The 25,725-nt window shown below is 50.8% G+C and overlaps 1 protein-coding gene across 1 annotated transcript; it reads left to right on the forward strand.

Annotated features, from left to right (window-relative positions):
* Positions 1 to 23,909: 23,909 nt before the first annotated feature.
* LOC123122567 (NDR1/HIN1-like protein 6) lies at positions 23,910 to 25,407 on the forward strand. The gene has a single exon (XM_044542779.1). It carries the CDS (start codon positions 24,343 to 24,345, stop codon positions 25,141 to 25,143), a length of 801 nt encoding a protein of 266 aa, XP_044398714.1. The 5' UTR covers positions 23,910 to 24,342; the 3' UTR covers positions 25,144 to 25,407.
* Positions 25,408 to 25,725: the final 318 nt, after the last annotated feature.

The raw sequence follows: 25,725 nt of genomic DNA on the forward strand, positions 1-25,725 counted from the left end.
AAAGTCATTTCTTCGTCAAACCATTCCTTGAATTTTTTTTGTTGGTAGCTTACCAAACTCGTCACTTGGTCGCGAAACATTTCACATAAGTATAATACTAGGCCACGATTATTTTAAAAAGTTTTAGAAACTTTTGATTTCTTTTGCTATTTTAAAAAGTTTATTTTCAGTTCAGTTGCGCCGGCAACCAAGACCCATCGGGTATTTCCGCGTAAACTTTGGGTTCCAGAAACTTGCTTTATTTGCCATGCAGCTAGTTCCATCGACACTGGTGCATCGATTGAACTAGATCATCATTGTGCAAAATTTAAAACACATGTACTAAATAATCTAAACGGTGTAAGAGCATCTTCAATAGACAATGTAAAATACATCATCAACTTGTGCTTCGAGTAAAAATTTCATCAATCGGTTGCAAAACTGATCTCCAAAGTGCTCTCGCTTCGCCTTGCAACGGTGATTCAAAGCTTGATTTCCCCGGCGCAGACGGCCTTCCTCAGGACCAAATGCATACACGATAGCTACCTCTACGTGCAAAATTGTGTCAAGTCCCTTCACGCAAAGAAGACTCCGTCACTGCTACTGAAATTAGATATCTCCAAGGCTTTTGATAATGTCTCCTGGGATTATCTGCTCGAGCTGCTCCAACAGCTAGGTTTCAGCGCGAGGTGGCGCGACTGGATTGCCCTGCTACTCTCCACATCCTCATCGGCCTTCCTGCTCAATGGCGTAGCCGGGCCAAAGATAGTACACCGAAAGGGGCTGCGGCAGGGCGAGCCCCTCTCGCCGTTCCTTTTCATCCTAGCCATTGACCCCCTTCATAGAGTGCTTAAAGTAGCGGTGGAACACGACCTGATCGCCCCTCTGCCGGGCCGTGAGATCAAGCTTAGAGTCAGTCTTTATGCGGATGATGCAGTAATCTTCGCAAACCCAGACCAGTATGAAGTGCAAACCATTATGGAGATACTTACTGAATTTGGAAACGCCACTGCCCTGCATATCAACCCGGCTAAATCGACAGTGACACCGATTAGATGTGAACACATTGATCTCTCTGAGATCCTTGGGAATTTTGGTGGTTTCATCACCTATTTCCCCATTAGATATCTAGGACTTCCGGTGACAACGACACGGCTTAGATTAGTGCACCTCCAGTTCCTAATAGATAGGATCAGGGCTAGGTTAGCTGGCTGGAAGGGCTGCCTCCTTCCCCTGGCCAGCAGAAGAGTGCTGGTTCGCAGTGTCCTCACCGCCATGCCCACTTTTGCCCTTTCGGTTCTACGGGTTCCACCCAAATTACTCAAAGAAATTGATAAGTGTAGGAGGCGTTTCCTTTGGAAGCAGGAGGAGGAAATAACTGAGGCCAGCTGCAAGGTAAACTGGCCAACAGTCTGCGCACCAACTGAGAAGGGCGGGCTCGGAATCTTGGACCTGCAAAGTTTCAGCCGAGCGCTCCGGCTACGCTGGCTATGGATCGCCTGGAACGACCTGGACAGACCATGGGTTGGCACACCACCGCCATGTGATGACACGGACAGAGCTTTATTTGCTACAGCAACAACGGTGACAGTTGGAGATGGCAAGATGGCGCTATTCTGGCAATCAACATGGCTGGGACCTGGAACACTAGCTCAGGGCTTCCCAACCTTGTTCAAACACTCCCGGCGCAAAAACAGGAAAGTTTTCCAAGCTCTGCAAAACGAGGAATGGATCAACGACCTTGAGCACGGTGATATCAACCTGATACTCCCTGATTTCCTGCAACTGCACCGACGAATTCACGAGGCAAACATCCTGCTAAATGATGATGAAAGGGACAGAATTCAGTGGAACATGAAGGCAAAGGGAGGATACACAGCAAGCTCCGCTTACCAGATGCATTTTCAGGGCCGGCATAACTCAGAGTTTGAAGACATCATATGGAAATCTTGGGCCCCTGGAAAGATCAAAATGTTTTGCTGGCTGCTGCTACAAAACCGAGTATGGTCCAATGACAGACTCCAACGACGGGGCTGGCCAAATGGTTATTTCTGCCAGCTCTGTCACCGGAGCCTAGAATCAAGCAAGCACATTATCTGGGAATGCCCTGAGGCTTGGAAAGTGTGGCAACGGGTGGCATCTTGGCACGGCTGCTCCACCTTCACGCCGACGGACGACTGGCGTCAGAAGAAGCCATTGGTGATTATCAGAGAAATAATCAACAGGACGACACCAACGGAGTGAAAAGGAGCAAAAACAATGCTCCTTGCAACATGCTGGGAGATTTGGCAGGAGAGGAATAGATGCACTTTTCAAAACAAGATAGCCTCCACCTCTGACATTGAGAGAATTGAGAAATTCACTGGAATTATGGAGGCTGGCGGGAGCCAACTGCATCGAGATCCCCTTCGGGGAGCCACCGTGAGATTGTAGGTTATTAGTGACCCTCTTTCTCATTTTTTGTTTCTCTTCTTTTTTTCCTTGGTCCCTGACCGCCACGCACTTTTTGTTATCACCATGTTCTCCCTGCTATAAATCAATGAAATAGCCAGCAATTGCTGGACAGTTCAAAAAAAAATCATCAATCAAAAGGTTTTTTTACATCGCCAAATATCTCCAACTCCAACAGACGATGTAAAATAGGCACTAGCGCATTAATAGAGATGTAAAATGGTGCAGCCGCACCACAAATTTGTTCTCCAAAATTACTAGGACGGCAACGTCAGCCCCTCTTTCTCTCTTGCATGGACGTGGAGGCGCCCTCGAGCAGCGGTGGTGGAGCGACGAGAGACTCAGCCATGGCGACGAGCATGGAAGCCTTTGTGATGTAAAAATTATTCCCTTCGTCCCACAATGTAAGACGTTTTTGCAAGACATGTTAGCTTTTAAAAACGTCGTATATTATGGGACCGAGGAAGTAGTTATTTATGCATCTATTGTTTGTTCCATTTTAATGCAAGTCATGAGAAGATTTTCCTTTTTCTTTTTGCGAAATCGTCATGAGAAGCTTCGGCTACACATGTTTGACTATTCGGCCGTATCACCCAACCACCATTGTTTAGACGGTCGATGGCTCTTTTGCGAGAGGTTGGCCATCGGGCAACGGAAGCCCGCGTCATGCCGTGGCGTGAAGACGTGCTCGCATCAAAAGCCAATAGAACACAAACAGTGCAGCTGTGATCGGAGGAGAAGAGCAAAAGAACATACATATTCCTCCCAGTTCACTGAGCTGTAGTATAAGGCAGAGATCAGCTATACTTTTAAACAGAGATCTTGTGCCAAAGAATAACAAAAGTCTCCTTAAAAGATGGTTTGCTCCTAAGCTAAGCACAGTCTGCACAGTGGAACAACGCGCACGACGATTCCGTGTGATATTCCCAAACAGAAAGGTATAGTCCAGCACTCCACTCCATGGTCTCGTCGGCGTAACAGTTTAACGGGAGCCGGAGTCACCGCCTCGTAGGAAACAGCTCCATAACTCTTTCTCTCTTGTATAAAAACAGCTTTAGGGCATCTCTAACGTTGATCACTAAATCGGACAACGTATGCGTCCAAGGATTGGTTGGGTTTAGTTCATAGACTGAAGCGAGAGATGGACATTCAAAACTGTATCCTAAATGTTCGTTTAGGTCCCTTCAATTGAAATTCAAATGCACCCGGCCAGGACTAAAAAGAGATAAATATGCATAGTTTTTACATATCTGATCGTAAAAAAAATATTAATCCGGCGGTCAGCGCATAAATTTGCTCTGCCGGATCGTTATTCACTCCACCTCCGCTTTCTCGCCCGCTTGAGCATACGAGCGAACGACGTGCATGCACCGAGTTGCTCAACGTCTGACATCCGCGACCAGGCTAACTGTGGCGATGCAGACCCCAAGAAAAGTTAGCGGCGTCGCGTTGACGTCAACAATGTAAGGTACGAATTCTACCGAGTTGCTGAGCGGCGTAGAAGTACGGAGCCTTGTATTGCTCTGGCCATGACGTCATCTGCACGGACGGCTACGGCAGTGGCTCCCCGCGTCCATGGCCCCGCCTTGCAGCACGACCGCCCCCTGCACGTCTCCCACCACATCCACCTCCTATGTCGCCTTCTGCTTCTTGAGCGGTGACGCCTTTGTCTTATGTCTGAATCGACGATCTTGCCGTGTCGTTGAGTTGATCTTGCGGATGGCCGCGATCCGCGTTCCCCTTGGTTTGGTTCCGGTTTATGTGAGCATGAAGTCCAAAATGGCCCACAAACAAATCTAAGGGCGTGTTTGGTTGCAGTTCGCTATAGTACCCGTATTGCATACACATCTCCAGCCAGCTTGGTTCTTCATATGCAGCCTCATATGTAGCAGATGCAACCTGGTTGGTTTCCTGCATCGCATGAAGTGGCACTTACCCTCCTACTGTTTGGTTACCTTTTTGTGTTTAGGGTGTAAGCAGATGCAAACTTCAGCTGTTTGGTTGCAAACAGTGTTTGTGTTCTTCTCACCTCATTTAAATGTGGTGGCCTTACCATCACATGATCAGCACAACGACAAGCACATATGAGATCAAACAAAGCAAGCAAAAAATGACAGCAAACTACTTAGATTAACCGCAGGGGCATCCTCCTTCCCTGCTCCACGCCAGGGTGCTGCTCCTAACCAAAATATTAACAAGTTCCCAGCACAAGTACCATAAGTCTAGCCACACACCATAAAGTCCAATACTAACATCATAAAAGTTAACTACATTGCATGCTCAATGTCACCAATGCAGTTGTGCCTGCTGCAACGAAACCTGCACATGACCGAGGAGTCGTGGTTGTAGATTTGGACCTTCAGGCCAAGTCCTGAGATACGCACAACGACGAGGTTGCCGGGGACGATCCGGTGGCGGCGGCAGAAGTAGTTCCAGCCCCGGCCAAGCACCATGTGCCCCTCGAAGTTCTAGACCTGCACCCAAAACACGCACCGTTTGTTCGCCGACAACATTACCACGCGCGGGAGCCGCTTGATGACCAGCCAGGCGTTCATCACGTCCACAAACTTGCGAGGGATGACTAGCATGGCGAGATCCTCGTTGTACTTGATCTGCTGGTAGAAGTGCAGTGGCTCCTGTTGGAAATATGCCCTAGAGGCAATAATAAAATGGTTATTATTATATTTCTTTGTTCATGATAATTGTCTATTGTTCATGCTATAATTGTATTATCCGGAAATCGTAATACATGTGTGAATACATAGACCGCAACAAGTCCCTAGTGAGCCTCTAGTTGACTAGCTCGTTGATCAACGGATAGTCATGGTTTCCTGACTATGGACATTGGATGTCATTGATAACGGGATCACATCATTAGAAGAATGATGTGATGGACAAGACCCAATCCTAAGCATAGCACAAAGATCGTGTAGTTCGTTTCGCTAGAGCTTTTCCAAATGTCAAGTATCATTTCCTTAGACCATGAGATTGTGAAACTCCCGGATACCGTAGGAGTGCTTTGGGTGTGCCAAACGTCACAACGTAACTGGGTGACTATAAAGGTGCACTACGGGTATCTCCCTGCGCCTAGGGTTGGAAACCCTAGGGGTGGGGGGCGCCTCCACTTGCCTTGGGGGGCAAGCCACCCCCTTGGTCGCCACCCCCCCTTGGAGATCTCATCTCCTAGGGCCGGCGCCCCCCCAGGGGGCTTATATAAAGAGGGGGGAGGGAGGGCAGCCGCACCCCAAGTCTCTGGCGCCTCCCTCTCCCCTGCAACACCTCTCCCTCTCACAGAAGCTTGGCGAAGCCCTGCCGTGATCGCTACTGCGTCCACCACCATGCTGTCGTGCTACTGGATCTTCATCAACCTCTCCTTCCCCCTTGATGGATCAAGAAGCAGGAGACGTCTTCCCAACCGTACGTGTGTTGAACGCGGAGGTGCCGTCCGTTCGGCGCTAGGATCTCCGGTGATTTGGATTACGACGAGTACGACTCCCTCAACCCCGTTCTATTGAACGCTTCCGCATGCGATCTACAAGGGTATGTAGATGCACTCCCCTCTCTCGTTGCTAGATGACTCCATAGATTGATCTTGGTGAAGCGTAGAAAAATTTTATTTTCTGCAACGTTCCCCAATAGTGGCATCATGAGCTAGGTCTATGCGTAGTTACTATGCACGAGTAGAACACACGCTTGTTGTGGGCGTAGATGTTGTTAATTTTCTTGCCACTACTAGTCTTATCTTGCTTCGGCGGCATCGTGGGATGAAGCGGCCCGGACCGACCTTACACGTACGCTTACGTGAGACAGGTTCCACCGACTGACATGCACTAGTTGCATAAGGTGGCTAGCGGGTGTCTGTCTCTCCCACTTTAGTTGGAGCGGATTCGATGAAAAGGGTCCTTATGAAGGGTAAATAGAAATTGGCATATCACGTGTGGTTTTACGTAGGTAAAAAACGTTCTTGCTAGAAACCTATAGAAGCCACGTAAAAACTTGCAACAACAATTAGAGGACGTCTAACTTGTTTTTGCAGCAAGTGATTTGTGATGTGATATGGCCAAAGGATGTGATGCATGATATATGTGATGTATGAGATGATCATGTTCTTGTAATAGGAATCACGACTTGCATGTCGATGAGTATGACAACTGGCAGGAGCCATAGGAGTTGTCTTTATTTTTTGTATGACCTGCGTGTCATTGAAGAACGCCATGTAAATTACTTTAATTTATTGCTAAACGCGTTAGCCATAGAAGTAGAAGTAGTCGTTGGCGTGACAAATTCATGAAGACACGATGATGGAGATCATGATGATGGAGATCATGGTGTCATGCCGGTGACGAAGATGATCATGGCGCCCCGAAGATGGAGATCAAAGGAGCAATATGATATTGGCCATATCATGTCACTATTTGATTGCATGTGATGTTTATCATGTTTTACATCTTATTTGCTTAGAACGGCGGTAGCTTAAATAAGATGATCCTTCGAAATAATTTCAAGAAAAGTGTTCCCCCTAACTGTGCACCGTTGTGAAGTTCGTTGTTTCGAAGCACCACGTGATGATCGGGTGTGATAGATCCTAACGTTCGAATACAAGGGGTGTAAGCCAGATTTACACACGCAATACACTTAGGTTGACTTGATGAGCCTAGCATGTACAGACATGGCCTCGGAACACGGAAGACCGAAAGGTCGAGCATGAGTCGTATAGAAGATACGATCAACATGAAGATGTTCACCGATGATGACTAGTCCGTCTCACGTGATGATTGGACACGGCCTAGTTGACTCGGATCATGTTTCACTTAGATGACTAGAGGGATGTCTGTCTAAGTGGGAGTTCATTGAATAATTTGATTAGATGAACTTAATTATCATGAACTTAGTCTAAAAACATTTGCAAAATGTCTTGTAGATCAAATGGCCAACGCTCATGTCCACCTCAACTTCAACGCGTTCCTAGAGAAAACCAAGCTGAAAGATGATGGCAGCAACTATACGGACTGGGTCCGGAACCTGAGGATCATCCTCATAGCTGCCAAGAAAGATTATGTCCTAGAAGCACCGCTAGGTGAAGCACCAATCCCAGAGAACCAAGACGTTATGAACACTTGGCAGTCTCGTGCTGATGATTACTCCCTCGTTCAGTGCGGCATGCTTTACAGCTTAGAACCGGGGCTCCAAAAGCGTTTTGAGCAACACGGAGCATATGAGATGTTCGAAGAGCTGAAAATGGTTTTCCAAGCTCATGCCCGGGTCGAGAGATATGAAATCTCTGACAAGTTCTTCGGCTGTAAGATGGAGGAAAATAGTTCTGTCAGTGAGCACATACTCAAGATGTCTGGGTTGCACAACCGCTTGACTCAGCTGGGAGTTAATCTCCCGGATGACGCGGTCATTGACAGGATCCTTCAGTCGCTTCCACCGAGCTACAAGAGCTTTGTGATGAACTTCAATATGCAGGGGATGGAAAAGACCATTCCTGAGGTATATTCAATGCTGAAATCAGAAGAGGTAGAGATCAAAAAGGAACATCAAGTGTTGATGGTGAATAAAACCACTAAGTTCAAGAAGGGCAAGGGTAAGAAGAACTTCAAGAAGGACGGCAAGGGAGTTGCCGCGCCCGGTAAGCCAGTTGCCGGGAAGAAGTCAAACAATAGACCCAAGCCTGAGATTGAGTGCTTTTATTGCAAGGGAAGTGGTCACTGGAAGCGGAACTGCCCCAAGTACTTAGGGGACAAGAAGGCCGGCAAAACCAAAGGTATATATGATATACATGTAATTGATGTGTACCTTACCAATGCTCGTAGTAGCTCCTGGGTATTTGATACCGGTGCGGTTGCTCATATTTGTAACTCAAAGCAGGAGCTGCGGAATAAGCGGAGACTGGCGAAGGACGAGGTGACGATGCGCGTCGGGAATGGTTCCAAGGTCGATGTGATCGCCGTCGGCACGCTACCTCTACATTTACCTACGGGATTAGTTTTAAACCTCAATAATTGTTATTTAGTGCCAGCTTTGAGCATGAACATTGTATCAGGATCTCGTTTAATTCGAGATGGCTACTCATTTAAATCCAAGAATAATGGTTGTCCTATTTATATGAGAGATATGTTTTATGGTCATGCCCCGCTGGTGAATGGTTTATTTTTAATGAATCTCGAGCGTAATGTTACACATATTCATAGTGTGAATACCAAAAGATGTAAAGTTGATAACGATAGTCCCACATACTTGTGGCACTGCCACCTTGGTCACATTGGTGTCAAGCGCATGAAGAAGCTCCATGCTGATGGACTTTTAGAGTCTCTAGATTATGAATCGTTTGACACATGCGAACTATGCCTCATGGGCAAAATGACCAAGACTCCGTTCTCCGGAACAATGGAGCGAGCAACCAACTTATTGGAAATAATACATACTGATGTGTGCGGTTCAATGAGCGTTGAGGCTCGTGGAGGATATCGTTATGTTCTCACTCTCACTGATGACTTGAGTAGATATGGGTATGTCTACTTGATGAAACACAAGTCTGAGACCTTTGAAAAGTTCAAGGAATTTTAGAATGAGGTAGAGAATCAACGTGACCGAAAGATAAAGTTCTTACGATCAGATCGTGGGGGAGAATATTTAAGTCACGAATTTGGTACACACTTAAGGAAATGTGGAATCGTTTCACAACTCACGCCGCCTGGAACACCGCAGCGTAACGGTGTGTCCAAATGTCGTAATCGCACTCTATTGGATATGGTGCGATCTATGATGTCACTTACCGATTTACTGCTATCATTTTGGGGATACGCTCTAGAGACAGCTACATTCACTTTAAATAGGGCACCGTATAAATCCGTTGAGATGACACCGTATGAATTATGGTTTGGGAAGAAACCTAAGCTGTCGTTTCTAAAAGTTTGGGGATGCGATGCTTATGTCAAGAAACTTCAACCTGAGAAGCTCGAACCCAAGTTGGAAAAATGCATCTTCATAGGATACCCTAAGGAAACCATTGTGTATACCTTCTACTTAAGATCCGAGGGCAAGATCTTTATTGCCAAGAACGGGTCCTTTCTGGAGAAAGAGTTTCTCTCGAAAGAATTAAGTGGGAGGAAAGTAAAGCTTGATGAAGTACTACCTCTTGAAACGGTAAGTAGCGCAACTCAGGAAGATGTTCCTGTGGTGCCTGCACCGACAAGAGAGGAGGTCAATGATGATGATCAAGATACTTCGGATCAAGCTCCTACTGAACTTCGAAGGTCCACTGAGGGAGTCCTGGACTAGGGGGTGTCCGGATAGCCGAACTATCATCATTGGCCGGACTCCAAGACTATGAAGATACAAAATTGAAGACTTCGTCCCGTGTCCGGATGGGACTTTCCTTGGCGTGGAAGGCAAGCTTGGCAATACGGATATGTAGATCTCCTACCATTGTAACCGACTCTGTGTAACCCTAGCCCTCTCCGGTGTCTATATAAACCAGAGGGTTTTAGTCCGTAGGACGAACAACAATCATACCATAGGCTAGCTTCTAGGGTTTAGCCTCCTTGATCTCGTGGTAGATCTACTCTTGTACTAACCATATCATCAATATTAATCAAGCAGGAGTAGGGTTTTACCTCCATCGAGAGGGTCCGAACCTGGGTAAAAACATCGTGTCCCTTGTCTCCTGTTACCATCCGCCTAGACGCACAGTTCGGGACCCCCTACCCGAGATCCGCCGGTTTTGACACCGACATTGGTGCTTTCATTGAGAGTTCCTCTGTGTCGTCACCTATAGGCCCGATGGCTCCTTCGATCATCAACAATAACTCGGTCCAGGGTGAGACTTTTCTCCCCGGACAGATCTTCGTATTCGGTGGCTTCGCACTGCGGGCTAACTCGCTTGGCCATCTGGAGCAGATCGAAAGCTACGCCCCTGGCCATCAGGTCAGATTTGGAAGTTTGAACTATACGGCCGACATCCGCGGAGACTTGATCTTCGACGGATTCGAGCCACAACCGAGCGCGCCGCACTGTCACAATGGGCATGATTTAGCTCTGCCACCGGACAGTGCCCTGGAGGCCGCACAAGAGTCCGCTCCGACCCCTAGCTCGGAGCCGACGCCGCCAATCGAGGATGGGTGGCTGGACACCACCTCGGGGGCTGCTACCTCTACGATGATAGAGCCGAATACCGACCCTGTCCCTTGTAAAGCTCATGACTCCAAGGTGCCGGACTCCTCTCCGGACCCCGGACCTTCCGTGCCCCTGCCAATCGAATCCGGTTGGGCGCCGATCATGGAGTTCACCGCTGCGGACATCTTTCAGCACTCGCCTTTCGGCAACATCTTGAATTCGCTAAAGTGTCTCTCTTTATCAGGAGAGCCCTGGCCGGATTATGGTCAGAACGGTTGGGATGCGGACGATGAAGATATTCAAAGCCCACCCACCACCCACATCGTAGCCACTGTCGATGATTTAACCGACATGCTAGATTTTGACTCCGAAGACATCGACGGTATGGACGACGATGCCAGAGACGACCAAGAACCAGCACCTACAGGGCACTGGACAGTCACCTCGTCATATGACATATACATGGTGGACACCCCAAATGATGGGAATGGCGATGGACCAACGGAGGTTGACCCCTCCAAAAAACAGCCTAAGCGCCAGCGTCAGTGGCGCCGCTCCAAATCCCGCCACAGCAAGAATGGAGATTCCGGCACCGGAGATAATAACACCCCGGACAGTGCCGAAGACAACCCCCTCCAGCAAGATTCAACATAGGAGGACGGAGAAGCCAGCCCTCGCGAGAGAGCGGCAGACAAAGAGGTAGAGGACGATAATTACATGCCTCCCTCCGGAGACGAAGCAAGCCTCGACGACGGCGAATTTGTCGTGCCTGAGGATCCCGTCGAACAAGTGTGTTTCAAACGCAGGCTTATGGCCACGGCAAGCAGCCTCAAGAAAAAGCAGCAACAGCTTAGAGCTGACCAAGACTTGCTAGCCGACAGATGGATTGAATTCCTCGCAGCCGAAGAGTATGAACTCGAACGCCCCTCCAAAAGCTACCGCAAACGCAAGCTGCTACCCCGATTAGAGGAGGAAGCATATAAACCTACATCACCAATGCACAATACGGCCGACCGGCCACCTCGTGGCCGCGACAGAGAGGCCTCTAGGCCCTTCACTAAAGCCGCACCCCGGCGTCGCTCGAAAATTACAAAGCCACGGGGGAACGTGCCAGACTTGCGAGACATATTGGAGGATAAGGCGAGGCAAACGAGATCGATCTACGGATCGTGTGGGCGCCCTACGATACGCGACGACAACCGTCACGCCGGATACAGCAACCCCGGCCGGGCCGAACGCAGTAGACAAAGCTCGTTTGAGCTGCGTCGCGATATAGCCCAATACAGAGGCGCCGCACACCCACTATGCTTCACAGATGAAGTATGGATCATCAAATCCCCGAAGGGTTCAAACCCGTGAACATTGAATCCTACGATGGCACAACAGATCCTGCAGTTTGGATCGAAGACTATCTCCTTCATATCCACATGGCCCGCGGTGATGATCTTCACGCCATCAAATACCTCCCACTCAAGCTTAAAGGACCAGCTCGGCATTGGCTCAACAGCCTGCCAGCAGAATCAATTGGGTGTTGGGAGGACCTGGAAGCCGCATTCCTCGATAACTTCCAGGGCACATATGTGCGACCACCAGACACCGATGACCTAAGCCAAATAATTCAGCAGCCAGACAAATCGGCCAGACAATTCTGGACACGGTTCTTAACCAAGAAAAATCAAATCGTTGACTGTCCGGATGCAGAGGCCCTTGCAGCCTTCAAACACAACATCCGCGACGAATGGATTTCCCGGCACCTAGGACAGGAAAAGCCGAAATCAATGGAAGCCCTCACATCACTCATGACCCGCTTCTGTGCGGGAGAAGACAGCTGGCTAGCTCGCAGTAACAACCTAACCAAAAACTCTGGTAGTTTGGATACCAAAGACAGCAACGGCAGGTCACGTCGCAATAAGCACAAACGCCGCATTAACGGCGATAAAACTGAAGATACGGCAGTCAACACCGGATTCAGAGGCTCTAAACCCGGTCAACGGAAAAAGCCATTCAAAAGAACTACTCCGGGCCCGTCCAATTTGGACCGGATACTCGATCGCTCGTGCCAGATACACGGCACCCCCGAAAAGCCAGCTAATCACACCAACAGAGATTGTTGGGTGTTCAAGCAGGCCGGCAAGTTAATCACTGAAGGAAACGACAAGGGGCTGTAAAGTGATGACGAGGAGGAGACACGGTCGCCGAACAATAGAGGACAGAAGGGATTCCCCCCACAAGTGCGGACGGTGAACATGATATACGCAACCCACATACCCAAAAGGGAGCGGAAGCGTGCGCTCAGGGACGTATACGCGATGGAGCCAGTCACCCCAAAGTTCAACCCGTGGTCCTCCTGCCCGATCACTTTTGATCGAAGGGACCACCCCACCAGTATCCACCATGGCGGATTCGCCGCATTGGTTTTAGACCCAATCGTCGATGGATTTTACCTCACTAGAGTCCTGATGGACGGCGGCAGCAGCCTGAACCTGCTTTATCAGGATACAGTGCGCAAGATGGGCATAGATCCCTCAAGGATCAAACCCACAAAGACGACCTTCAAAGGCGTCATACCAGGTGTATAGGCCAATTGTACAGGCTCAGTTACACTTGAAGTGGTCTTCGGATCCCCGGGTAACTTCCGAAGCGAGGAGTTAATCTTCGACATAGTCCCGTTCCACAGCGGCTATCATGCACTGCTCGGACAAACCACATTTGCAAAGTTCAAAGTGGTGTCGCACTACGCATACCTCAATCTCAAGATGCCAGGCCCTCGAGGAGTCATCACGGTCAATGGAAACACCGAACGCTCTCTCCAAACGGAGGAGCATACAGCGGCTCTCGCAGCGGAAGTGCAGAGTAGCCTCTTAAGGCAGTTCTCAAGTCCGGCTGTTAAGCGACCGGACACCGTCAAGCGTGCCCGGAGTAACCTACAACATGACCACTTGGCATGTTCCGAGCACGCGTAGCAATGCGTCCCCAACCCCAACCCTCGCAACATCGTGAGACCAGTGCCACGCGTACATCACTATGCTCTAGAGATACCATGGGCATAGGGGGAGGGGCACGACCACGGCATGCCCAGAGTGCGGATAAACCACACCAGGGGCTCCCAAATTTTTCATTCTTCTTCTTTCTTCTTCTCAGGACTCCGTTTTCCAAAAGCCCTGTCCGGCAGTAGGTCTGCCGAACTCACAATGCAACAGCCAGGGAAGCAGAAAGGCTACGACGAGTATGCAGGTGGTCTCCATTACGAGCATTATACCTGTTTTACATACCATTCCGCAGCCTAGCCCTGGAAGGGGACATGTTAAATAGTTCCACCCCTTGCTTATCGCACTATTTGTATCATTCTACCTTTATTGCAGTATCTTTTCAATAAACAATGCATCAGTTTTTGCCTATAATTGCATTCCTTTCTATATATGTTCACTTATGACATGTTGCACCTGTACACCTTGGTACGGCCAAATACACCAGGGGCTTAAGTTCCCCAAAGTATGGTGTGATAAGTCCGAACACTTTCACAAGTGCGGCACCCTGAACTTATAGCATTATATGCATCGGCTCCGAATCATGTCTTGGGTCAATAGTTGGGTTTGCCCGGCTCCCATGTTTTGGTACCTTACGTTCCGTTATATCGGCTAAGGTAGCGCTGGGAGAACCACTGTGATTGTGCCCCAGTTGAGCTGGGTTGAGCACCTCAGTGGAGAAAGCTAAAACTGACCGTCATGATAAGGCGAGAGCAGGTCGCCGTTCGAGAGGTCTTTTCGAGTCCCTAAAGACTTATGCCGCTTAGAGCGAGGAGCCGGCTTTGTCCGACCCCAGGCGTGGATAGCGCCCCGAATTCGGCCTTCCGAATACAAGGGGCTTCGCCGAAATTTAAAATTATAGAATTCTATGGCTAAGTGAGAGTGTTCAAGCATTATAAGTCCGGTTGCCTCGTTCGTTGTGTTGAGCGCCTCCCTAGAAGAACCAAAAAATGGGAACAAGAGCGCTCAAGTGTATCCCGAACACCCCAGCACTCGTGGCATGGGGGCCGAAGCCAACGACTTGCCATCTCTCAGATTTGATAAACGGCCGCACAGCAGGTAATATTTTAAATTAACAAGCGTTGCTTAGCGCATATGAACAAAGTTTTCAGCGCACATGATAACAAAATGCGAGTCTACTCAAAAATTACATCTTTGGAGCACTCGCCCGCAATAATGCGGGCACCCTTCAGGACACCCTTATAATACATCTAGGGCGTGCGATACTCCTTGCCCGGCAGTGGCGCGTCCGTCACAAGCTTCTCGGCGTCCATCTTGCCCAGTGCATCTTAGCGCGGGCAAGGGCCCGACGGGCACCTTCGATACAGGCGGAGTGCTTGATGACGTCAACCCATGGGCAGGCGTCCACCAGCCGCCGCACCAGACCGAAGTAGCTCCCAGGCATGGCTTCTTTGGGCCACAGCCGAACTATGAGGCCCTTCATGGCCTGTTCGGCCACCTTGTGGAGCTCGACCAGCTGCTTCAGTTGGTCGCTCAGGGGCACCGGATGTCCGGCCTCAACATACTGAGACCAGAACACCTTTTCCGTTGAGCTCCCCTCCTCGGCTTTGTAGAACGCGGCAGCATCGGACACGCTATGGGGCAGATCTACGAACGCTCCTGGAGAGCTCTGAATTCGGGTAAGTAATAGGTAATTCACTTTTACATGCTTGCTTTGCATGAAGAATGCCTTACCCGCCGCTATCTTCTTCACTGCCTCGATTTCCTGGAGGGCCTTTTGGGCTTCGTCCTTAGCGGCTTTGGCACTCTCAAGAGCGGACGCGAGCTCGGACTCTCGAGTCTTCGAGTCACGCTCCAAACTCTCGTGTTTTTCCACGAGAGCCTGGAGCTCTTGCCGCACCTCCACCACCCGCACCTCCTGCTTCTCTCTCTCGGCGTGCTCCGCGACCGCATTGCATTTGGCCGCAGACACCGCCTCCTTCAGGGTCGCCACCTCGTTTGTTGCCCCTGCAATACCCACGTTCTTCCTGTCATTTTTTGCAACCAAATCCTTTTCTATAAGGTACAACTCTAGTAAGGTGTTACTTACCTTCTTTGTCCTCGAGCTGCTTCTTGGCACGGCCGAGCTCGTTCTCGGACCGCTCGAGGCTCTGCTTCAAGGCATTGACCTCCGCAGTCAGTGCGGCAGAGGTCAGCAGCGCAGCCTGCATTCCCATATTGACATATTTGTGTTAGACTCCTGCGTATATCTTTTTAGATCCCCAGTTCGGCTTGTCTTTCCGAACACCGAACTGAGCATCAGGGGCTACTGTCTATGCGGTACTATTTCACATATCTTAAAATCCTTACCTCAAAGCCTGTTAGAAGGCTGATGCAGGCTTCGGTCAGCCCGCTCTTGGCGGACTGAACTTTCTGAATCACCGCACTCATAACAGTGCGGTGTTCCTCTTTGATGGAAGCGCTGTTGAGCGCCTCCATCAAGTTATCCGGCGCCTCCGGTTGGACGGAGGTCACCAGCGTGCCGTCTTGCCCTTCTTACGAAGGGGCCGCCCGCCGGACTCCGGAACCACCGAAGGTTCCGGTGCGGGGTCCAGTCCAGAGTCCGGGAGGTTGCCCTGCGGTACCTCCGGAGCCTCCTCCTCCTGGCTAGTCCCCTTCTAGGACCCCACCTCGGCGTCTTCTGCGTCATGAGGGGAGGAGGCAGTCGGAAGTGAAGTGCTATTCACATCCGACGAACCCAGGGACCCGCTCGATGAAGCGGGGAGATCATCCTTGAGCGGGCTACATGGTTGTGTTCAGCGTTAGAGGACACTATGCGACTAAAAGAAAAATCATAAGCTATTCTGGAATCCGGACACTTACGATCTCGCCAGGGGCTTGGCCCTCGAGGGCCACTCCTCTTCGCCGTCGTCAGCATTGGTGGAACAGTCCGGAGGAAGGGTCCTTCCCTTCTTGGACCCTTCGGCCTCCCCCGTTGGGGAAGCTTTCCTCTTCTTCTCTCCCCCAGTTGGGGGAGATTCCTCTTTCTTCTCCTCCTCGTCCTTGTGGGAGGAGTCCGCTTCGGAGTCATCGGACGACGAGTCCGATAACACCTGGCGCCGGGAACTCCTTCGAGTTCCCGTGGCCTTCTTCTTGGCCTTCTTCTCCGGCACCATGTAAGGCGCCGGGACCAGCAGCCCCGTCAAACGGGCATTCGCTGGGTCTTCTGGAAGGGGAGCTGGACAGTTAACCTGTCCAGACGTCTTCTGCCAGGCCTGTTAAAGGTAATGGGAGTTCAGATCCCACATAGAGTCAAACTATGGAAAGCAAGTGTCCCGTAAAGGATAATATAGCTTACCTCACCAGCCGGACGCTGCGAGCTGAATCCGCGATCTTCGGTAGCGGATGCGGGAGCCTCGGCGCCCTTGAACAGCACCCTCCAGGCCTCTTCGTACGTAGTGTCGAAGAGCCTGCTCAAGGTTTGGTGCTGTGCCGGATCGAACTCCCATAAATTGAAGTCCCGTTGTTGGCACAGGAGAATCTGGCGGATGAGCATGACCTGGACTATGTTGACAAGCTTGAGCTTCTTGTTCACTATGGTTTGGAGACAGGACTGGAGTCCGGTCAGCTCCTCCGAATCGCCCCACGACAGGCCCTTCTCTTTCCAGGAGGTGAGCCGTGTGGGGATGCCAGATCTGAATTCGGGGGCCGCTGCCCATTCAGGGTCATGCGGCTTGGTGCTATAGAACCACCCCGATTGCCACCCTTTGATAGTTTCCACGAAGGCGCCCTCGAGCCAGGTGACATTGGGCATCTTGCCCACCATGGCGCCTCCGCACTCCGCTTGGTGGCCACCCACTACCTTCGGCTTGACATTAAAAGTCTTTAGCCATAAACCGAAGTGGGGCTGGATGCAGAGGAAAGCCTCGCACACGACGATAAACGCCGAGATGTTGAGGATAAAATTCAGGGCCAGATCATGGAAATCCAGGCCGTAGTAGAACATGAGCCCCCGGACAAATGGGTGGAGTGGGAAGCCCAGTACGCGGAGGAAATGGGAAGGAACACCACCCTCTCATGGGGCCTGGGGCTGGGGATGAGCTGCCCCTCGTCGGGGAGCCGGTGCGCGATATCGCTGGACAAGTATCCGGCCTTGCGCAGCTTCTTGATGTGCCCCTCCATGACGGAGGAGGCCATCCACTTGCCTCCCGCTCCGGACATGGTTGGAGAAGGTTGAGGTGAGATGTGCGGACTTGGGCGCTGGAGCTCGAGTGCGCGGAGATGGATAAGCAAAGGAGGAAGAAGGCGTAGGTGAAAAGGTGGATACTTATCCCCTTATATATGAGCGGACAAAACTATGCGTCCCTACCGGCCCAGTAAAACTCGCTTATCTCCCAAGCGCCGCAATCAATGGCGTGGTTGGGTTACCCACGCCCGTATTGATGAGAATCCCGGAATAAGGGGACACGATCTCTGCTTTGACAAGACGTGCCAAGGAAACCGCTTCGCTAAACGCGCTGAGGTGGAACAATAAAAACAATTCGAATAAAGGCTTGGCCATGGTGTGACGTCATGCCACGAAATACGTCAGCAGATTGAACTTGTGTAAATATTATTCTCTCTACGGTGGTATGTGGAATTTATTTTGCAGAGCCGGACACTATCCTGGTGTTCAAAATCTTCTATGAATTATTCGGAGGAGGAACCCGCCTTCCAATGCCGAAGACAATATGCGCGCCGGACTCGTCGTCATTGAAGCCTGGTTCAGGGGCTACTGAGGGAGTCCTGGACTAGGGGGTGTCCGGATAGCCGAACTATCATCATTGGCCGGACTCCAAGACTATGAAGATACAAGATTGAAGACTTCGTCCCGTGTCCGGATGGGACTTTCCTTGGCGTGGAAGGCAAGCTTGGCAATAAGGATATGTAGATCTCCTACCATTGTAACCGACTCTGTGTAACCCTAGCCCTCTCCGGTGTCTATATAAACCGGAGGGTTTTAGTCCGTAGGACGAACAACAATCATACCATAGGCTAGCTTCTAGGGTTTAGCCTCCTTGATCTCGTGGTAGATCTACTCTTGTACTACCCATATCATCAATATTAATCAAGCAGGAGTAGGGTTTTACCTCCATCGAGAGGGCCCGAACCTGGGTAAAAACATCGTGTCCCTTGTCTCCTGTTACCATCCGCCTAGACGCACAGTTCGGGTCCCCCTACCCGAGATCCACCGGTTTTGACACCGACATCCACAAGGACACGTTCCGCACCAGAGTGGTACGGTAACCCTGTCTTGGAAATCATGTTGTTAGACAACGGTGAACCTTTGAACTATGAAGAAGCGATGGCGGGCCCAGATTCCAACAAATAGCTTGAAGCCATGCAATCCGAGATAGGATCCATGTATGAAAACAAAGTATGGACTTTGACAGACTTGCCCGATGATCAGCGAGCAATAGAAAACAAATGGATATTTAAGAAGAAGACGGACGCGGATGGTAATGTTACCATATATAAAGCTCGACTTGTCGCTAAGGGTTATCGACAAGTTCAAGGGATTGACTATGATGAGACATTTTCTCCCGTAGCGAAGCTGAAGTCCGTTCGAATCATGTTAGCAACTGCCGCATACTATGATTATGAGATATGGCAAATGGACGTCAAAACGGCATTCCTTAATGGTCACCTTAAGGAAGAATTGTATATGATGCAGCCGGAAGGTTTTGTCGACCCTAAGAATGCTAACAAGGTATGCAAGCTCCAGCGCTCCATCTATGGGCTGGTGCAAGCATCTCGGAGTTGGAACATTTGCTTTAATGAGATGATCAAAGCGTTTGGGTTTATGCAGACTTATGGAGAAGCCTGCGTTTACAAGAAAGTGAGTGGGAGCTCTGTAGCATTTCTCATATTATATGTGGATGACATACTTTTGATGGGAAATGATATAGAACTTTTGGACAGCATTAAGGCCTACTTGAATAAGTGTTTTTCAATGAAGGACCTTGGAGAAGCTGCTTACATATTAGGCATCAAGATCTATAGAGATAGATCAAGACGCCTCATAGGTCTTTCACAAATCACATACCTTGATAAGATATTGAAGAAGTTCAATATGGATCAGTCCAAGAAGGGGTTTTTGCCTGTGTTGCAAGGTGTGAAATTGAGCTCGGCTCAATGCCCGACCACGGCAGAAGATAGAGAAAAGATGAGTGTCGTCCCCTATGCCTCAGCCATAGGGTCTATCATGTATGCCATGACCTGTACCAGACCTGATATAAACCTTGCCGTAAGTTTGGTAGGAAGGTACCAAAGTAATCCCGGCATGGAACACTGGACAGCGGTCAAGAACATCCTTAAGTACCTGAAAAGGACTAAGGATATGTTTCTCGTATATGAAGGTGACGGAGAGCTCGTCGTAAAGGGTTACATCGACGCTAGCTTCGACACAGATCTGGATGATTCCAAGTCACAAACCGGATACGTGTATATTTTGAATGGTGGGGCAGTAAGCTGGTGCAGTTGCAAGCAGAGCATCGTGGCGGGATCTACATGTGAAGCGGAGTACATTGCAGCCTCGGAGGCAGCGCATGAAGCTATCTGGGTGAAGGAGTTCATCGCCGACCTAGGAGTCATACCCAATGCGTCGGGGCCGATCGCACTCTTCTGTGACAACACTGGAGCTATTGCACTTGCCAAGGAGCCCAGGTTTCACAAGAAGACCAGGCACATCAAGCGTCGCTTCAACTCCATCCGTGAAAATGTTCAAGATGGAGACATAGATATTTGTAAAGTACATACGGACCTGAATCTAGCAGATCCGTTGACTAAACCTCTCCCTAGAGCAAAACATGATCACCACCAGAACGCAATGGTTGTTTGATACATCACAATGTAACTAGATTATTGACTCTAGTGCAAGTGGGAGACTGTTGGAAATATGCCCTAGAGGTAATAATAAAATGGTTATTATTATATTTCTTTGTTCATGATAATTGTCTATTATTCATGCTATAATTGTATTTTCCGGAAATCGTAATACATGTGTGAATACATAGACCGCAACAAGTCCCTAGTGAGCCTCTAGTTGACTAGCTCGTTGATCAACGGATAGTCATGGTTTCCTGACTATGGACATTGGATGTCATTGATAACGGGATCACATCATTAGGAGAATGATGTGATGGACAAGACCCAATCCTAAGCATAGCACAAAGATCGTGTAGTTCGTTTCGCTAGAGCTTTTCCAAATGTCAAGTATCATTTCCTTAGACCATGAGATTGTGAAACTCCCGGATACCGTAGGAGTGCTTTGGGTGTGCCAAACGTCACAACGTAACTGAGTGACTATAAAGGTGCACTACGGGTATCTCCGTCTGTTGGGTTGGCACGAATCGAGACTGGGATTTGTCACTCCATATGACGGAGAGGTATCTCTGGGCCCACTCGGTAAAGCATCATCATAATGAGCTCTATGTGACCAAGTGTCTGGTCACGGGATCATGCATTACGGTACGAGTAAAGTGACTTGCCGGTAACGAGATTAAACGAGGTATTGGGATACCGACGATCGAGTCTCGGGCAAGTAACATACCGATTGACAAAGGGAATTGTATACGGGATTGATTGAATCCTCGACATCGTGGTTCATCCGATGAGATCATCAAGGAGCATGTGGGAGCCAACATGGGTATCCAGATCCCGCTGTTGGTTTTTGACCGGAGAGGCGTCTCGGTCATGTCTGCATGTCTCCCGAACCCGTAGGGTCTACACACTTAAGGTTCGGTGACGCTAGAGTTGTAGAGATATGAGTATGCAGTAACCCGAAAGTTGTTCGGAGTCCCGTATGAGATCCCGGACGTCACGAGGAGTTCCGGAATGGTCCAGAGGTGAAGAATTATATATAAGAAGTGTAGTTTCGGCCATCGGGAAAGTTTTGGGGGTCACCGGTATTGTACCGGGACCACCGGAAGGGTCCCGATGGTCCACCGGGTGGGGCCACCTATCCCAGAGGGCCCCGTGGGCTGAAGTGGGAGGGGAACCAGCCCCTGGTGGGCTGGTGCGCCCCCCCTTGGGCCCCCCTGCGCCTAGGGTTGGAAACCCTAGGGGTGGGGGGCGCCTCCACTTGCCTTGGGGGGCAAGCCACCCCCTTGGCCGCCGCCCCCTCTTGGAGATCTCATCTCCTAGGGTCGGCGCCCCCCCAGGGGGCCTATATAAAGAGGGGGAGGGAGGGCAGCCGCACCCCAAGTCTCTGGCGCCTCCCTCTCCCCTGCAACACCTCTCCCTCTCACAGAAGCTTGGCGAAGTCCTGCCGTGATCGCTGCTGCATCCACCACCACGCCGTCGTGCTGCTGAATCTTCATCAACCTCGCCTTCCCCCTTACTGGATCAAGAAGGAGGAGACGTCTTCCCAACCGTACGTGTGTTGAACGCGGAGGTGCCGTCCGTTCGGCGCTAGGATCTCCGGTGATTTGGATCACGACGAGTACGACTCCCTCAACCCCGTTCTATTGAACGCTTCCGCACGCGATCTACAAGGGTATGTAGATGCACTCCCCTCTCTCGTTGCTAGATGACTCCATAGATTGATCTTGGTGAAGCGTAGAAATTTTTTATTTTCTGCAACGTTCCCCAACAGCTCCCGGGCCCCCTCCTCGTGGCCTTGCCTCAGAGATCGTCCCATTAAACGAGGCAGGCTCATGAAGGCGATCCTGCCAGGTAGGTCCACCGTCCTGAGCCACCTGTTCGTGGGGATGAAATCCCCGGCGCCCTCAGCTCCAGCCATCACCTGAGCTCCTCCACCCGCCACATCCCAGTCACTCTTCAATATCTTGTCAGGTAAGATGACAAGTATTAGTGCACAATATCTTTGCCAAAATGCCACTTATCAAATGCCAACAATCAGTTGCACTAGCACTACAGCAAATGGCACTGACCAAAGACATTTGCCCAAGAGCAAATGCCACTAATTAGTGCACAAACTCTTTGCCAAATGTCACTTACCAATGACACTTGCTCTTGGGCAAATGCCACTGATCAGTGCCACTATTCAGGGTACTTGCCCAACAGCAAGTGTCACTGATCAGTGATAGTTGCCCATGAGCAAATGCCACTGATCAATGGCATCTGGTTTTCTGCAACTGCCACTCATCAGCGCACTATCCTAAACATGGAAACATCTAAAAAGAGCAACAATATGTGCCACTCATCAATAGCACCCATGTGCACCCATGCACATTTGGCAGCATCCTAAAATGGTCCCGCTACATGCACGTATAACAATCTAGAGCATGCAACAAAAACCCTAGCTTCAACATGTATAACAATCTAGAGCATGCAACATGAACAACAACATGAACATGATTCTAGCTTGAACATGAACATGCCATTTGCATGAACACAGATCCTAGCAAGACCCTACCATGAACACAAATCCTAGCAAAGCACACTAGCATTGGGGATTATAGCATGAACACAGATCCTAGGAAAGCACTAGCAGAAGAAAATTATCCTAGGACACACACTGTAGCATACAAGAACAAATCGGTTGGATTGGATTCGATTGGGATCACATTCAATCGGATCTACTGAATCCTATCTAATCCTATCGAATCCACTTAGTACTAGCACATGCCTAAGAAATAAACCCCTAATCTACATCTACGAGCAAGCATTGGAGGGTTTGATTCACAGGAGCTTGCGCAGTCGCAGCGAACCGAGGCCAGGGTGAAAACCCCGGCGAGAAGGAGAGAGGTGCGGAGCAGATGAGGAGCCGGCCCTGTCGACGGCTTGCGGCATCGGCCCCGTGCTTATGTCCACGCCGAAGGGCGAGGAGGACGGCGCGCCGATAGGAGAAAATTCTTGGACGGATGTGTGTGTGGGGGGGGGGGGTGTCAAGAAAACCCCCTACCCAATAGGATCCCAAGAAGCGGCGGCTCGGTAGATGGCGCCGACGCCGAGCCCAGAAACACGAGGTCCGGAATCGGCGGCGGAGCAGGAACGGCCGACACCGCATTGGCCGGCGCTCGTGGTGGCCGGCAGCAGATGGGGGACGGCGCTCGCAGCGCCGACATCAAGTCCCTGCCCGAGTTTTGAAGCCTGGCCAGCCAGCGCTTCTGGATATTGGTGATGCGCTGGTCGACAGGGGTATGAGGGTCCGCAATGGAGATGCAATCATAAGATCGCGTGTGCGGAGCGGCAGGAGGCGCGTTCGAATCTACTAGGGCCACGCGCCTCCGACATGAATCCCCTCGTGACGACGGCCCGTTTCCGCGAGTTCTTCGTGCGCCCCATGTGCATCCCCGACACTCGTCACTCCAAGAGAAAGGAAAACGCGGGCAGGCGCTTGCTTTCGCTCCCTTCCACGCGCCATCGCACCAACCGGGCACGCTCTGCCGCGCGGCGCCGCTCACCGAACCCGTGCGGAAAGCCGCGGGCAGCCCCGGCGCACACACAATCGACGCGCAATGGCCGTGTGCCGTTGGGGCAGGTGGAGACTTCACGCCCCCGCGACACGCCGCACACCGACACGCACGCAGCCACACATACGTGCTCTCCCTTCGCGTCCAAGCCTCCCTCCCATCCCCGCTGCACCGCAAGTCAACCGCCTTTCCACCTCCCCCGCCCCCTCGCCGTCGTCTCCCTCCTGCCGGAACGCCAGTATATAGAGCCGCACAGGCATTTCTTTGCTGCCACGACAAGGAGGAGACGGAGGCTCGGAAGGCTGAAACTGCAGTCTCGGCAAGGCCGCCTCTCTTTAGCTAGCGTAGCAGACTTCTGTTCAGACTGTTCTTGCGTGCAGTGCACTTCTTGGCTAGCTAGCTACTCGGCCATGGCGGATCACCAGAGGCAGAGGATCCACCCGGTGGACCTGGAGGCGGGCCAGCCGAGGCCGTCGGCGCCGCTGGTGCCGCCGGGCAGCTCGTTCCGGTCCGACAAGGGCGACCCGGCCGCTGCCCCGGACAGGAGGCCGCCACACCACCAGCCGCTGCCGCCGCCGCCGCGCCGCGTGGCCGCACCTCTGCCGCTGCCGCCACCGAAGCGGCGCAGGGGCTGCTGCTGCCGCTTCATCTGCTGCGTCGTGGTGACCGTCCTCCTGCTCGCCGTCCTCGCCGCGGCGGCCCTGGGCGCGCTCTACCTGGTGTTCCAGCCCAAGGCGCCCCGCTACTCGGTGGACCGGCTATCCGTGTCGCAGTTCCAGGTGGACCCGACCCTCACGGCGAGCGCGCGGTTCGACGTCACGGTGACGGCGGCCAACCCCAACAGCCGCATCGGCATCTTCTACGAGCGCGGGTCCAGCCTGAGCGTGTGGTACGACACCCACAGGCTCGCCCAGGGCGCGCTCCCGGCCTTCTACCAGGGCCGCCGCAACACGACGGTGCTGGGCGTGGTGATGGCCGGGCAGGCGCAGCTGGGCAGCGCGGTGGTGGCGGCGCTGCGCGACGAGCAGCAGACGGGCGCCGTGCCGCTGGTGTTCCGCGCCGACGTGCCCGTGCGGGTGGAGCTCGGCAGCCTCAAGCTGTGGACGGTCACGTCCAGGGTGCGCTGCGACCTCGTCGTCGACAGCCTCCTCAACGCCAGCAGCCAGATCAAGATCAAGGCCAGCAACTGCAAGTTCAGCTTGAAGCTGTGATCGGCCCTTGTCCTTCTTTGTTCTTTCATGGTGTAGTGTAATTCTTTGGGTGGTTCGTTCTGGGGGTCGATCGATCGAGTTCTTGGCCTTGTGGGCGTGCTGGATTCTTTTGGCAGCAGAGAGCCGTGCCGTGTTTACATCGGTGCACTCCCACCCCCTAGCATATCTTTTCCAGTAGCTCCGTGCATGTACATCTTGTGTAGAGTTGATATCACCTTGCTGTTACAGAGGAGTAATAATATGCATCCCTAGATTTTCATGGAAGTCCTATTTTGATCCCGAGCTCAAATGCAACCTGATAAACATTAAAATATTAAAAAAAGTAAAAAGATTCAACAAATTCTAATTTTTTTGTGCGGATATTTTTGACAATTTTTATCTATGTTGAACAAATTTCAGCACAAAATGATATTCGTGGAAGTCATGGTAAAAAATCAAAACCAGCACTCCAAAAATGTTTTCAAACTAGAATTTTTGGGGCGTTGATTTTGTTTTTTTCCATGACTTTCACGAATGTTATTTTGTGCTGAATTTTGCAAGCATAAAAAGCATTTGTCAAAATTATCAAGAAAAGTCAGATTT

The sequence above is a fragment of the Triticum aestivum genome, chromosome 1B (assembly GCF_018294505.1).
Source record: "Triticum aestivum cultivar Chinese Spring chromosome 1B, IWGSC CS RefSeq v2.1, whole genome shotgun sequence".
NCBI classification, from domain to species: domain Eukaryota; kingdom Viridiplantae; phylum Streptophyta; class Magnoliopsida; order Poales; family Poaceae; genus Triticum; species Triticum aestivum.